Source organism: Medicago truncatula, chromosome 5 (genome assembly GCF_003473485.1).
Source record: "Medicago truncatula cultivar Jemalong A17 chromosome 5, MtrunA17r5.0-ANR, whole genome shotgun sequence".
Lineage (NCBI taxonomy): Eukaryota > Viridiplantae > Streptophyta > Magnoliopsida > Fabales > Fabaceae > Medicago > Medicago truncatula.
In genome coordinates, this window is record NC_053046.1 from 44,187,262 (window position 1) to 44,202,646 (window position 15,385).

A 15,385-nucleotide genomic window follows, 5' to 3' on the forward strand; every position below is an offset into this window, starting at 1 on the left:
GTGGACTTTTATGTTGCTAACCCTAGTTTTTAATTAAATTTAACCATGCCTTTGAATTTGAGTTAGACATATGATCTTTTGTCTATTTATCGTGGAGATGCAAAACCTTGGATTTAATTTTTTGACATGATTTAATTTTTGAAATGGTGGTAACAATATAGTAACGTAAGGTTAAGCGTTGAAAAAAAAAAAACTCATGTGATTATTGATATTTATTGAATCAAAAAGGAAATCATAATTTTATTTTTTGAGGTAGAAAAGGAAATCATAATTAATATTCTAAAAATGATTAGGTAGATGAGATGATATGATTATTAATAACCGATAAATCTTGTCCATTAAATTTAGATAAAATGGAGGGTGAGGATGTGGAGTAACTCTTTAAACTTACTATTGGAGTCAATATATTCATCCTCTACGTTAAAATCTCAAGTTAAATTATAAGAGATAACCAATGGTTATAATTATAGAAACACACTGTTTCACTTTGTCATAACACTTTGTTGATACGTAGCTTGAACTAAAAATTTACTCTAGGGTTAATCAAATTTGATTCTCTTACACCTTTACACGTCAATTTAGATGTTTCTTATTCCTTTAAATAAGTGTTAGCTTCATATATAGTGAAAAAAACTACAAACAAAATGCAACACAATTCAAATATCTTGAATCAAATGCATGATATTCAAATAAAAGTAAGTAATATTTAACAATTTTCCTCACACCCCATTCACAATGCAAGGATCGAAAAATAACACTAGATCATAACAGAATGCTCTAATAACACTCAATCAAAATAAAAACACTTCATTCATATAACCAAAAAAAAGTTTCCATAATTAGTTAGTTAAGAAGACTTACCTAATCATTTTAGCAGGCAAACAGAAGGTATACCCGCACATTATTGCATTGCGAAACTAAAATAAAATAGAGCACCGGTAAGATCATGAAATTGCTACATAGGTGACCACCGTCCGTCGGAGAACCGATAACCACCACATCGACAATGTTACCATTGTCAGAATCGTCTCGAGTCATCATTTTATCCTACTGATGAATGCTCAATATTTGTCGTTAGAGATGGAAGAAGGTATTATACTTTCAGGTATGTAGAGTATAGACACACACGTACAAGAAGTTGCTACTATACTATAGTGGAAACATAATTGGAAAATATGGGAAGCATGCATGCATTAGAGAGTAGTCAAGCATGAAAACGGTAGTAGCATTAATTTAGGAATAGTAAAAAAAGTGCATGACTTAGTCAATACATACATGAAACAATATAATAAGAATAAATAATCTTCTATTGAATGACGCACGCAAATATTAAATATAATATGTTAAATGGTGTTACAGCATTGAATATTTATTCATTCATTCATCACACAAGACAAATTGTTCTTGTATTCTGGGCCGGCATGCTTCATACATTGGGCTGAACATTGCTGGTTGGTTGATGTTGATGTTGACGTGACTCCTCCTAAACACTAGTTTTAAGCCGGCTACACCCCCCCTCCAACTTCATGGATAAATTTGGGAATTGGATTTGGTATTCTAATAAAAAATTGTGTGAAACTTTATGTTATTTTACAACATATGATGCATACCAAAAAATTTGATGTGTGAACTTTGAAGGGTTGAAAGTATAGATGGTTGCTCTTTTTCCCTTTACAACTAAGCAAATTGTTCCGAAGATAACTTCAAAATATAATATATTTTTTTTTGTCTTTGGAGGCTTCAATAGATAACTTTCAGAAATTGCATTTTAGAATAAAAAACAATAGAGGGTGAAAATAACAACCATCAATACATGTAATTTATTACTTTTTGAAATCCCATCAAATAAGATTGGACCTAGTTTTATCCTAGCTCACTTAGGCATTACTTTTTGAAATCTCGTTCCTACTTTTCACACCCTGCATCGTATCCTACTACATCCTAAATCGTAGTTTTGAAAATCCACCCCTATTTTTAAAAATAGAACATATATGAAATTAAAAAACATGTTTAATTTTTCAATCTTACACTTTTTATCCTTATAACTTTTTTTTTTTTTTGATAGATGAAATGTCAAAGCCATCATATACCCACACACAAAAAGTAGAGGTGCCGGTGTTTGAATCCCGATCATGACGTCTAACCTAACAGTTTCGACAGTTTTACCAGTTGAGCTAGGACTTATGTGACTCCTTATAATTTTTATATTGGGTATAAATTCATATATTAAATTATACTATTTTAATAAAATTCCGATCTAGGAAGTTTTCATTGACTACATACATCGGTGCAAAATTGAAAGTTCAAGTCAAAGACAAATATATAATTGTAAATTTGTAATGAGAAAGGTTGTCAATTTTTTTTGAGAGGTTAAAATTTGCGAACTTGTCATTGTTTGGAATTGAATTGGTCATTTTAAAGGATTTTATTTGTGAAAGATTTTGACCTCTCTCTATTAAATTAATTTGTGGCTATTTCAACAAACATCATTTTATTTTGGGCAAATCAAATATCTTTAGCGTATGCAACTACAAATTTTTTAAAGAGTGAATCAATATCATTATGTATAATTAGGAATCAAATTGGTTACCGTAACTGAAATCTTCAACTTAGGTTGGGGTGAATGGAGAAGGTTGGGGTGAATGGAGAGGCTTAGAAGTGGAGGAGGTTGTTTCCTTGGAAGGATGAGTTGGTAGGAGAGTGTGTTAGATGGTCATGAATTTTATGATAATGAGTTAATTGCTAATAGCCATATTTTGTAGTTGAAAGGCATACAACATAATATAGCTTTCACGAGTGTAGATAAGTTAAAAAGAAAGAAATAAACACATGTTTCAATAAAAGGAGAAAGATATTCAATCTTTAAGCGAAAATATTAAACTTCATCTTTTTAGTGGTTTAAATGACATACGCTATGTTTGATTTTGACTATAATTATTGGAGGTTTAATCCTCTTTCTTGCCTAATGGCTGTTACTTAGTTTTTTTCTTTTGCTTCATTTTCTTCATTCTTGTATTGGATAACTTCATAACTTTATGTCTTCTTAAACACATCTTGTGTTGGAGACATTTTGGTTTGATAATATAATTCATTTTAGCATTTAAAAAAAAAAAAAGTATAATTAGAAATTAAATTTTAAATCAAATCAAATGATTAAAAAACTCAAATATCTACCACTTATATTACACCATATACGTAGACATAGCCACATACAATTCCCATCTGAACTCTCACATGCATTGCAACAAAGATTGTATTTAATTCACTATACATTAATTGATGTATTTTTATACTATTTTTTTTCTTCCGACAATTAGAAGTTTATTATTGATATGGTCTAACAAAAAGGTTAGCCAGAAAAATTCAAATATTTAAGGTTAGCTAGAGATTATATATAAGTCATCTATAAGCTATGATCACAAGAATTATTGAGCTCCTCTTGGATGTCATCTTCCAAGTCTGCTTGGAAACCGATGTTCACATATGGAAGAGAAGTATTATTTTGACTAGGTGAGAATTGGTATTTGTATTAGGGATGATAATAGTTAATTTGTTTTTGTTAAAATAAAATAGTTCTCACCTCTCCGCTTCGACGATACAAGTGAAGCTTCTTAGACTCTTTCTTACACTTTGTTGTGGGTGCGTGATCTTCAAGTAGAATATGTGGATTTTAAATTTGATTTAAATCTTGTGGTTGATCAATTCGACGGTTAAAACATAGATGTCTTAGAATTCGATGTCATATTAGATGGTTGTAGATATTTATTTTTCTTTAATTTTAATATCTTTCATGTCTAGTTTGTTAGAAATCAATAAAACAACTTATATTTTAACTAAGACAAACACATCTTTAACTCTTGTTTATTCATTTGTCGATGACCCAATATGGATTGAACACACTTTTATCAATCAAATGTTATAATATGTCAAAAAATAAGCATTATTTTGACTATTGAAAAAGCTAAGCACGTACTTAAGGATAGATCGCAACTTGATTATTAAAAAAAAACACATGGCTGCTCATTTTGACTATCGAAGATTAGATCAAATTAAACATCATTTATATAATATATTATATGAATATAAATATATTGAAGGAGCCAGACATACATTATAGTATAGTGGTATAGTACTATATCATATGATTGAGAAAATGGAGAGGGAAGAAGCAAAGCAAGTATCAGATGAAGAAGCTTTGTTTTTTGCCATGGAACTATCAGGTGCTTCTGCTGCTCCAATGGTTCTAAAATCAGCTTTAGAACTTGGCATCATTGAAATTATAGCCAAAGCTGGTCCAAATGCTCATCTTTCATCTTCAAACATTGCTTCTCAAATCCCTTCTATAAAAAATCCAGATGCACCTTCTATGTTGGACCGATTATTGCGTCTATTGGCTAGCTACAAAATTCTTACTTGCTCCATTCAACATCAAGATGGAGATTCTATTGAAAGGCTTTATGGTCTTCACCCTCTTGCTAAGTATTTTGTCAATAATCAAGATGGTGTCTCCATGATTTCTTCATTTCTCATGCAACATGACAAAGTCCTCAAAGACATGTGGTATGATATTATATATATTTCAATTTATTTTCTTTTAGTGGGGACCCATTTTTCTTATAAAGTATGAATGTTATTATGGTTAAATAATCAAAAACTTATCTATATGCTCAAATGTATCACTTTTTATAAACTCTTTTTTTTTTTTTTTTTGTGATGGACATAGTTTGAACCCCGAACCTTACGTATATTATATGCTGAAAAAGACATCCCAACATAACTTGTTGTCTCATTACCTTTTCCTTTTTTTTTTCTTTTGGACTTTTGCACATTAGAGATGCTTCTATTCTCTCACGACTTCATGAATGTACACTACACATGATTAAATTAATTCATATATAAGTCAGGAGACTCTACCTCTGTCACATTTCTTTATTATGTATATGAAGGAAAACTGAAAAGTATGCGTTAAGCATTATTTCATCACCTTGTGCTGCATGATTTAATATTCGATAAACATAAAATTTCTTCAACCCAACACCTCAAAAAAAATGACTAAATGAGTCTCACTAAAACTCCATAAAATGTTAACATTTAAACAATATAATTTATTTTAATAAAATTTATTTACTAAGATCCATAAAAAAAGTGATGAGAGAGTCCTTCTATAAACATTAAAACTCCTATTTCACAATGAAGATATACCTAATAAATTAGTTTAATATTAAATAGGTGAAACATCCACCAATATGAAGTACGAATTTTAAATGTTTGTAGAGAATAATGATTATGAAATGACTCTCTCGTCATTTTTGTAGACCTTAGTTAATAAGTTTTATGCTCAAATAATTCAAGCATACCTAATCATGTGAGTTTTGGATGCTCTAATGATATGAGTACGTTGTCGTTTTCCTTTTTTATGTATATGGAGTTGCCGTGAGTAAAAGTTGTTGATTTTTTTTTACAAAATTCAACTTATTCTAATAAAAAATATCAAGTGCAAATAATTAAAGTATATCTAGTATGTCATATATGACTAGACTAACACGGCATAGTTACAATATTTTTTAACATGTTTGGCCCAGCTTGTTTTTGACTTTGCTTTTCCTTAAGCAAAAGTTTTGTTTTGACCAAAAAAGAGAGTAAAACTTTGCTTAATTAAACACCATATTTTAAAAGCTCAAACTAGTTTAATTAGATGCACATTTCACACTTAAGGTCCTTGTTTAGCGGCAACATCAGTGGAATATTTTAAAAGGTCTTGTTAACGAGTGTTTCGGGACACTCTTTTAAATAAAGTAATTATTCTTTAAAAATGTCAAAATTTTTAATTTTCAATGCACTTTGTCAAACAAACTTTCATAAAAAGGTAACAATTTAAAGTACTTAACTAGTGCCCGGAGCATAAGTTAACATTTCTCGATTTTAAAAACTCAACCTAGTTTAATTAGGATGCTTCTTAAGAATATACAGTATACAGTGTAATGGTGATATTTATACCTCAATTATCATGAAAAGATTGTTGGCAACACTAGTCAAATATAAATCCAACAAATCCTATATAACAATATTGTTTTGAGAAATTAATTAATTTTAGCTAGCATTAGTAATTAGTGAAGGTTTAGATATAGATTTTTAAATGATTTTTTATGGGTTTTATATCACCATAGAATAGCAAAAAGTTATTTCAGAGGCATAACCTTGATTTTGATATGTTTGGGCAAACTTGATTATGAATTTGTAGCTTTTGACATGTTTGGGTAATTTTTAATTTTATTTTTTTAAGGATACATGTTTGCGTAACGTTTAAGTAGTTTTACATAAATATGTTCAAACATAAACAATTTCACATTCAACATACTTTTAACTAAAATCAAATTTACTCAATCAATTCAATTCATTCGAAATTAATTTTTGACGCTAACAAAACACACTTTATTATATAATTGCAGGTACCACTTAACAGATTCAATTCAGGAGGGTGGCCTTCCATTTTACAATGCTTATGGAATGACATCCTTTGAATTCCATAGCACAGATCAAAGGTCCAATAAGATTTTCAACAAGGGCATGTCTGATTACTCTAGTATCATAATGAACAAAGTTCTTGAAACATATTCAGGTTTTGAGGGTCTTGGATCTATTGTTGATGTTGGTGGTGGAATTGGAACTGTTACTAACATGATTGTCTCTAAGTATCCCAACATTAAAGCCATTAATTTTGACTTGCCCCATGTCATTAATGAAGCTCCATCTTATCCAGGTGTGTTTTTATTTCACACTATATATGATCTATGAAGCACGGATACGGACACGGACACTGACATGTCGACACTGCTAATAATTTGAAAAAATTACATAATTCAGTGTAATTACAAGTGTTGGTGATGTGTCGGACACGACACGTGTCAAACACCTGGACACGCCTAATCCGAGGAGTGTCCGTGCTTCATTGTATATGATGAAGGTTTTCGAGTGACATATCTAACCAAAACAAATTAGGCTAATGCAAAGAAGAAAATCTTTTATGAAATATGTAACATTTGATATCATTAGTAATATATATTAAATTCCCCTAAAAAATAATACATTAAATGCTGGGGTAATATTCATTTTGGTCACTGAATGTGTAACGGTGTCTGGTGTAGGTGTGGAACATGTTGGTGGAGACATGTTTGTGAGTGTTCCAAAAGCTGATGCCATTTTCATGAAGGTGATTTTATTGATTTGAAGCTACTTAATTGCTTTTCTAGTTTATTTCCAATATATTTCATTTATTTTGAGAAGAAGAAAACCAAGTTTATGTTTTATGAATGCAGTGGATATGTCATGATTGGAATGATGAGCAATGCTTGAAATTTTTGAAGAATTGCTATGATTCTCTTCCTGCCACAGGGAAGGTGATTGCAGTGGAATGCATTATTCCAATAATTCCTGACTCAAACTTGGCCTCAAAATCTGTTTTTCAAATGGATGCTATCATATTGTGTCATAGCTCAGGTGGAAAAGAAAGAACAGAAAAAGAGTTTGAGGCTTTAGCTAAAGGAGCTGGATTTGAAGGATTTCAAATTGCATGTTGTGCTTTCAACATGTATGTCATGGAATTTCTTAAGAATGCTTAACTTGATATCTTTTTGTGTCAATTGTATCTTTGGATTAATGAAATAAGTTGTTTGTATTTTCTGTTATAAAATAAAAGTTGCTGGTATTTGTTAAAGATCGGTGTTGTCGGTCGTTACCTAATAGGATGATGTTGTCCATTTATGATGAGAAATATCAACCAATAGTGTTGGTTACACATAGTCTTATGTATGATTAGAAGCAGTGTTGGATTGATTCTGGTATATGGTATAAACATTGTTGTGCTGTTCTTGTTTCAATGAGTTTGCCGAAAACTTGTAGTAGTAAAATATCTAATTTCTAAGATAAATCACACTTGTGTAACTTAAATTTTATAAGGAGGAAAAACACACAAGCATAGATGTTTGTTCTTCTGGTTTTTTCACCAATAAGAGAACCTAAATAACTTTTAAATATCCTAAGATATAAAAACATCTTAAGTTCTTACAAGGAAGCTCAAATGCTTCATTTTCTTTGATACATTTTATGCAAATAGCATAAAGAAAGCCCAAGCACAAAAACACTAATTAAAAAAAACCCAACACCATAAACCCTAAACTAAAGCTCTTCAACCCTTCCTTCATAAAACCACATGCCATCATCATTGTAATTATACTCGTCCACATCGCTATCTTATTATTCTAAATCAGAAGAATCCGATTGCACCTCTCATATATAATTGCCAAGAACTTGAGGCCTCAAAACCATAAGTTTCGGAAAATTCTGCTTCACTGACATGGTGTCAAGTTTGACACCCCAACAACCCCTCAAATCCAAACATTCAAGCTTAGGACATGATGAGATGATTTTAAGAACACCTTCATTGGTGATAAGATGGTAGACAATTTCGAGACGTTTGAGCTTCGACATAGTAGAGGCGATTGCATATGCTTTAGCATCTTCGAAGGGTTTTCCCCAAGTATATGTCGGGTGCATATTCCAACAGAACACTTCCAACTGTTTGCAGTTCTTGCCGATTGTCTTTATAGCATTGCTACCAATTTTGACGCAGTAACTCAAATCTAAGAAGGAAATCATTGAAAGTTTTCTGGTTAGTCGTGTAATTGCATAATCGTTCATATTGCATCTGGGCAGTCGCAGATCCCGGAGGGAGCCAGCATTTTTAGCAATGAAAGTGAAACTCTTTCTAGTCCGGAGACCTGAAACGATGAGTTTTCGGAGCGATCCAGAGCTTCTAGCAATCAACATCTGAACCATCCGCTCATTTTTCCGATGCTCGTAAATGCTGTGCTCCAGTCAGTGATTTCTATCTCTTGCCAACAGTAAGGTCCATAAACAGCACTGGCCCAAGATTTGCATACCATTGGGATCATGGTCAATCTTTCACGGAGTGAAAGTTTCGTGAAAATCAGCGCCAAAGTATCGGGGATCAACTCATCCCAACCACGAATATCAGATGCTACTTCCATTTTTCCAGAGAGTGAATAAATAACTAACAAAAAAACAACAAAAAGAACAAAATGGTAATTAAAGTTCAACATGAACAAAGTTTTCCATGATTAAATTCAAATATTTAAGAGATTTTCAAGAATCATTCTAAACACACAAATCAAGAACAAAGAAATAAATTGAAACTTTCAAAGCTGGTTAGAATAGAAGATGAATATGAATATGAATATAAAGAAGCATTTTCACCATGTCTTATGTCTAAGAGGAAAATAAGATAAAAAAAGTGACTGAATCAAGAGATTTGGAAAACCTTTATCTTGATACGCTCCACAATTGTCTCAACCAACAACCTTTGAGGAGAATTATATGGCTCAAAACAAGCATGTAAATTTGACAAATTCTATTTTTAGAAAATTTGATTAAATTGAATGTTAAACTCACCCTTGAATTATTCAAACTAATCAGCACCTAATAACAATGTGATACATTGAGCTGGAAATTAATGTGAATTCGATGCGGATATAATACCTAGGGTGAACTATGAGCTACACCTTAAGAACTATGTAGATTTTATTACTTTCAAAATGTTTCAGCATCTTTAATATATTTTTTTCACATAGTGCTAGACATTTGACATTAATTGTTTGGTTTCTATATGGTGCATATGATCAACTTTTCTTATCCATGCTGGTTATACATTCCATGTTTGATAGACATATATAACATGGGGCAAGGGATTGTACTTAAACTCCCACATAGTTGGACAATAAGTTCTTCGACATACATGTTATAGGTAAATATTGTACTTGAAATGATTTATGTGTGTGGAAACACATCCTCACAAATAGTATCTTGAACAATGAAATACTCTACTTACTTTTTCAAATAGTATTAGGAAGGATGTCAAAGAGTTTGGCTTAAATATATTTTTGGTTCTTTATCTTTTATAAATAAAAAATGTATTTTGGTCCTTTATCTTATTTTTAACATGTTTTGGTCCTTTATCTTTTTAAAAAGATTCATGTTTTAGTCATTTAGTCAGAAATCATGACACAAGTTAACAAAAATTTAATGGCGTGACAACTATGGTGTTAACCCTTACCATAAACCCATGTGGCATAGAACCGGGGAAAAACGACGTCGTTTTTTAGGAATACTAAGAACGAATGTTGAAAACGAATACAAGAACATAATCTTTTGAAAGAGATTTTAATGCGATGCCTTTGAAGGAGAACGATTTTAGCCACGCCTTTACAAGAGATTAAATTGTTGCCAGCATGTTTGACAAGCGGAAGTTAACGTGGGTTTAGCTTCCAACTTTCTCTAACGTTTGAAAAACATGAATCATTTTAAAAAGATAAAATACCAAAACATGTTAAAAATAAGATAAATGACCAAAATGCATTTTTTTTTATTTTTTTTATAAAAGATAAATGACCAAAATTGTATTTAAGCCTAAAGAGTTTTGTAAAAAATGAACGGGGCATTATAACGGCGACATAACTTACGGAACAAAGTAAATAAACTATGGGGTTTTTTACTAGTAAACAACCGCATTGGATTCGTGTGTTTGGAAATGGGACGTTGTTGGTTTCTTTTTGTTTGGATGTAGAGGTGGGATTGCACTTGTATGTAAGGTTGTCAAAATCGGGATTTTGCTTTAGATCGAAAGGAAATAGAAAATTCGAAAATTGTAAAATCGCAATCAAAATTGAAAGATTTTACTCAACTTCTTTTGTAGAATCGATATAGGAAATCGTAAAATCGCAATTAAAATCGATGGATTGTACCAAAACAAAAATAATGCTAAATATATGTTATAAATTGTATACACTCATAAATCACTCAGATTAAATTTCACAAAAATACTTAAATATAAATGACTAAAAAAAATGAACAAAATCCTTCAAAACCCTTAAAAATCCTGCGATTTTGTATGAATTTCATGATTTTGACGCGATTTTATTAGGATTTTGCCTATTTTTAGATTCTGCTACGGATTTGAGTCGTTGGACCGGTGTAACATTTGTTTGAAGATAACATTAATAAGTGGCAAGGTAAGAGATGGAGGATCACTCTCACTCTTTAGAAGCATAAATTGTCTTGTGTGAATGCCGCTTGATAGTTTTCGATTAGGTTACCTCCATGGAAATATTATCGGGTGACAGACAACCCTAGATCATGTCACAACTGTAGAAGAGTTGGGCTTTCAAAACAGGAAACACCGTGAAAACAATAGGAGTGTGATATTTATCAATCAAAGTCTGAAACTATTACGTTAACAAATCAATATATAACCACTACAGAAGAACAAAACAAATAATCTAGTATAAATTTAGTTGTTTCATGGATAGAAAAACTTACAGGCTGAATTAATTAATAATTATAGATGATGCTATCAGCAAGGAACAACGGCCATGTTATGGTGAGGGAAGTGAGAGAGCTAGAGAAAAGAAAGGCGCACCGAAAGATGTGAGAACCCTACTAAATTCCTGTCTCTTTTGCCTAGGGTATTTTATTAATTTTGCATATATAAAAAAAATCTTTTTTTGGGGGGGATGGGCCATAAGGAAACTTATTGAGCAAGCTATATAAATGTTGTAGTCTTGTAACTTGTAAGTATTGATTACTTTTTCTATCTGTTGACCCTTTTGTGTGTTGAACAAGAAAAAAAGAAAAGTAATATGAATATGTTGTGCAGTATTTTAAGGAACAACTCTTTCTATGGTACCATACTTGAAGAAGTTGTAGGCTTAAAAGAATTTGAGATTTTGGATTTGGGTTACAACAACTTTAGTGGACATCTAGATGCTAATTTTGAGCATAATATCTCATTATTGGCAATTTGCTGTAGCTCAATCTTTTTATCACTTCATCTGTTTTAAAATAACTTTCGCTTTAGCATATGCTAAAATTTTGCTTGGATTGATGGAAAGTAGTGGAATGGAGGTCTTAAAGACACACTTTTGTTTTTGTTTAGATTGAATTGAATATATAATTGATCTTATTAACTTTTTAAAATGAAGGATAAAAATAGAATAAAAATGTTTTTAACCCACTTTGGGTTTGGTGGTGTTGCTTAGGACTTTGGAGTGGGTTCTTCCCAAAATCTCATTCAATTCTCTTCGGTATCGATTTTGATGGACTAATTTGGCTTTTCAGAAGAAAAAAAAGAATAAAAAAGTTTAATTCATTTCATTCCATCCATTTTGAAACGTTGTAGTGGAAAATTAGTTCCGCTTCATCGTAAAATATGCAAACACTAGAATGAAAAGTTAGTTTCATTCTACTCCATTCTAGTCCACTCCACTATATTTCATTTTTTTCCATTCTATTGTATTCCATACCATCAACACAAGCAGAGGCTAAGTTTTTTCTTGTTATAGTTTGCTAGCTAGAAAACAATGAGCTCGTGGTTGGTTTCTCTCCCAAAATCAATGAACTGAAAATACTTTCTCAGTTTAGTAGATGAAAATCAGATCATAATGTGTTGGATAAGAGAGAAAAGAGAGGCCCTTTGAAACTCTTTCACCGAATAACACCACGGAAAATCTATTATACAAGGGAAAAACATCTTCTTTTTTTGGAAGAAGCTAAATATCATTATTTCCAACCAGCAAAAAGACGAGCACTCACGTGCAGGGCCGTATCTGAGGCAGAGCGAAGAAGGCGACGGCCCTAGGCCCCAAAAAAATAAGTACGTAATTTGAGCCCCGAAATTTTTTTTAGGGGTCTATTTAGGCCATAAAAAAATTGCTTAGTTTTTTGTATCAAACTTGATGTTTATATATAATTATTAGTTAGGATTAGGACTCAACAATCTTTATTATAGAAAAAGTTGTTTAAGGGTATAATTGGGATAATGAAAATGAAAATATAAACACAATTGTTATACTTTTTAAATGATAAATGAAAAAAACAATCCTGTCATATATTCATATTGTGTTTGTTACATTTTGTTTTTAATTTTAAAATTTATTCTTATTTATTTGTTACATGTGTTATTTATATTGGACATCAAGAGCATTTTTGGAAAGAGAAAAAGTTAGTCAAAAAGAGGTGAAAAATGTTTTTTTTTTTTTTTTTTTTTACAAAAACAAAATAATATTCATTCATTCAAATCGAGAGATTACATCATTCAACACCACTAAAAACGTAAAGGATAAATTTGAGAACAAACTCATAACATCCAAGTTAATAGCATATAACGGCATAATGCCTACAAAAATATATGATAAATTATATAACAATATTTTATATAAATTTTGTGTGTAAATTACAAACAATATTTTATATAAATTTTTTGATATTGATTAAAATTAAAAGTATAGATATTTGTGACTTCCAAATATAACAAACTTAACAAATCATATTTATCTTTTTCATGAAAACAATAATATAACAAATATAACAAAAATTCTTATCTTTTCAATAATACCAACAACCATTCTTTATTATAAGAAAAATTGAGAAATATAGAAGTATAGATATATATAGATTAGAATTACAAACCTTAATGCAACAAAAAGAAAGAAAGATGAGAATTTTTTTTTTTTATCTTATAGTCTTTAAATGGTTTGTTATAGTCACTAACCACCTTTATAGCCAAAAAAAACTCCCTCAATACGCTCATATCATTATTCAGTTGGTAAACAAAATTCTTAAAATCAAATCATCGCAAAAGTAACAAACGCCGTTGTTGAGACTTTTGTTTTTTCTTATACAGCTTTCCTCTACTCGTAACAAAATATCAAAAAGACCAGACACCAATCATTTTAAAAAAAAAAACCATACCGTTAAATTTTTTACGTTGTTTAGGGTTTTGTGTTCTTGAGAGAGATGTGTCCTTTAAGGTTCATCTTAGTGTTTTTCTCTGCTGTTCTGGCAGGTTACTTTGCATGGAGAACAGTTAGTTTTTCACCAAATATTGATTTGGCTTCTAATGAGTCAACCGAGGAAGTAAGATCATTTTTGAAGAAGGAAGATTTTGATTTCAAAAAGGTATAACCTTCAAAATTTGGTTTCTACGGTTGCACATGATGTTTTATCCTTTTTTTTTTTTTTCCTTTTAAAGTAATGTTTATATATATGGTTTGATATTTAAGAAACCAAATTTTGGATATTTTAATCTTGTTTTATTTTTAGAATAATATGTTTTTTTGTTTTTAGATGATGTTTAAATGTTAAATTTTGGGTTTGCATTTTTTTTTTTTGTGTTTGACTGTGTTTTGGTTTGTAAATCACCATAATGATGTTTTGTCAAATTTTGGAATTTTCCTTTTCTTTTGTGTTTTGTATTCAATTCATAGAGTATGTTGATTGGGTTTATAGATGAGGTTTTCATGTTAAATTTTGTTTTGTTTTTGATTCACCAGAATGTTTTTTAGTTGACTTTTTAATTTATTTTAAATTTTAGGATTTTATTTTTTATTTGAACTGACAAATGTTGAATGGGTTTTCAGATGATTCAAAATGGATTCTGGGTTTTCATTGACATGGCTAGTGGAAGGTATCTATGGAGAAACTTGAGGCAAACAAACATGGATGTAGAATACTAGAATTGAAGTGCTCATAGAATTAGAGAATTGTGTTACAAAATCATATAAATTCTTGTAGATAAAACCGACAAGGTCTAATAGAGAGGTTGTCAATCCAGCAATTCCCATAGTATTTTTAGAGTCTAAATCTATGTGTAACCGTTGAGATTAATTTTTTCAAGGTAACTAAGTTTTATTTACGGGTTGACTCCTCTCGACATATGTTTTTCATTGGAAACAACCAGAAATTATTTCTAAAGAATATTTCTATATTTTGTTTATTAGTTTGTACCCAATTTTTATACTTTTTTAAGAATATCTAGCTTTTGTGTTGTTACTGAAATTAGGACATTTATCCAAGCTGCATATGCTTACCATCCCAACCAAATTCAATAACGGCTTCCATGCTCTCAACACAACCACGTTGCTGCTCATAGCAACTGATCCTAACATCAACATTCACAAACCAAACCAAAATGATTATCCAATCAATTGAAAGAATAATATGAAAGTAATCTAATAAAACAGCAAGTGTATACTCATAACAAAGACTATAAGGATTTTCTCATTTGCTCTACTTGTGATACCAAACTATGCTAGTTAAAAAATAAATACCAAATTTCCCCAGTATGGAGTTGGCGCGGCGTAAATGATATATTCGTGATATCATGTCATAAAAGCGCGCTAAATGGATGACACACTTGTTTGACACATCATCACGAGTTACCATTTCAAGAACCACACTCATCATATAGTCTAAATTGTGAAGTTTGGTCATATTTTGTTAACAGAGGCGATTTGTTATTAAAATCTAACAAGTA

The 15,385-nt window shown here is 30.7% G+C and overlaps 3 protein-coding genes across 4 annotated transcripts; 2 read left to right on the top strand and 1 right to left on the bottom strand.

The window, feature by feature from the left end:
* Positions 1–4,095: 4,095 nt before the first annotated feature.
* Positions 4,096–7,877, top strand: LOC11428411 (caffeic acid 3-O-methyltransferase 1). Of its 2 annotated transcripts, none has more exons than XM_039834807.1 (4): positions 4,096–4,560; positions 6,450–6,760; positions 7,134–7,210; positions 7,317–7,877. In XM_039834807.1, the coding sequence occupies exons 1-4, from the start codon at positions 4,142–4,144 to the stop codon at positions 7,617–7,619; spliced, it is 1,110 nt and encodes a 369-aa protein (XP_039690741.1). In that variant the 5' UTR covers positions 4,096–4,141; the 3' UTR covers positions 7,620–7,877. The 2 variants fall into 2 exon arrangements, with proteins under 2 accessions (XP_039690741.1, XP_003618025.2); XM_003617977.4 differs by having other exon boundaries at positions 4,098–4,560; positions 7,146–7,210; positions 7,317–7,841.
* A 167-nt stretch (positions 7,878–8,044) lies between these two features.
* Positions 8,045–9,047, bottom strand: LOC11430229 (F-box protein FBW2-like). Its single transcript, XM_039834063.1, is given in 2 exon segments — positions 8,045–8,859; positions 8,862–9,047. Coding segments are annotated over 2 exon segments (759 nt in total). The 3' UTR covers positions 8,045–8,286.
* A 4,531-nt stretch (positions 9,048–13,578) lies between these two features.
* On the top strand, positions 13,579–14,845 carry LOC11434400 (uncharacterized). The gene is made up of 2 exons (XM_003617980.4): positions 13,579–14,028; positions 14,490–14,845. Exons 1-2 carry the CDS (start codon positions 13,867–13,869, stop codon positions 14,583–14,585), a joined length of 258 nt encoding a protein of 85 aa, XP_003618028.1. The 5' UTR covers positions 13,579–13,866; the 3' UTR covers positions 14,586–14,845.
* The last annotated feature ends 540 nt before the right edge of the window (positions 14,846–15,385 follow it).

Excerpts from the sequence above, each read along its gene's own strand:
- LOC11428411 (XM_039834807.1), top strand. The coding sequence starts at position 4,142 with ATGATTGAGAAAATGGAGAGGGAAGAAGCAAAGCAAGTATCAGATGAA. Across the intron at positions 6,761-7,133 it reads TGAAGCTCCATCTTATCCAG|TGTCTGGTGTAGGTGTGGAA; the intron begins GTGTGTTTTTAT and ends AATGTGTAACGG. Across the intron at positions 7,211-7,316 it reads CTGATGCCATTTTCATGAAG|TGGATATGTCATGATTGGAA; the intron begins GTGATTTTATTG and ends TTATGAATGCAG.
- LOC11434400 (XM_003617980.4), top strand. The coding sequence starts at position 13,867 with ATGTGTCCTTTAAGGTTCATCTTAGTGTTTTTCTCTGCTGTTCTGGCA. Across the intron at positions 14,029-14,489 it reads AAGATTTTGATTTCAAAAAG|ATGATTCAAAATGGATTCTG; the intron begins GTATAACCTTCA and ends ATGGGTTTTCAG.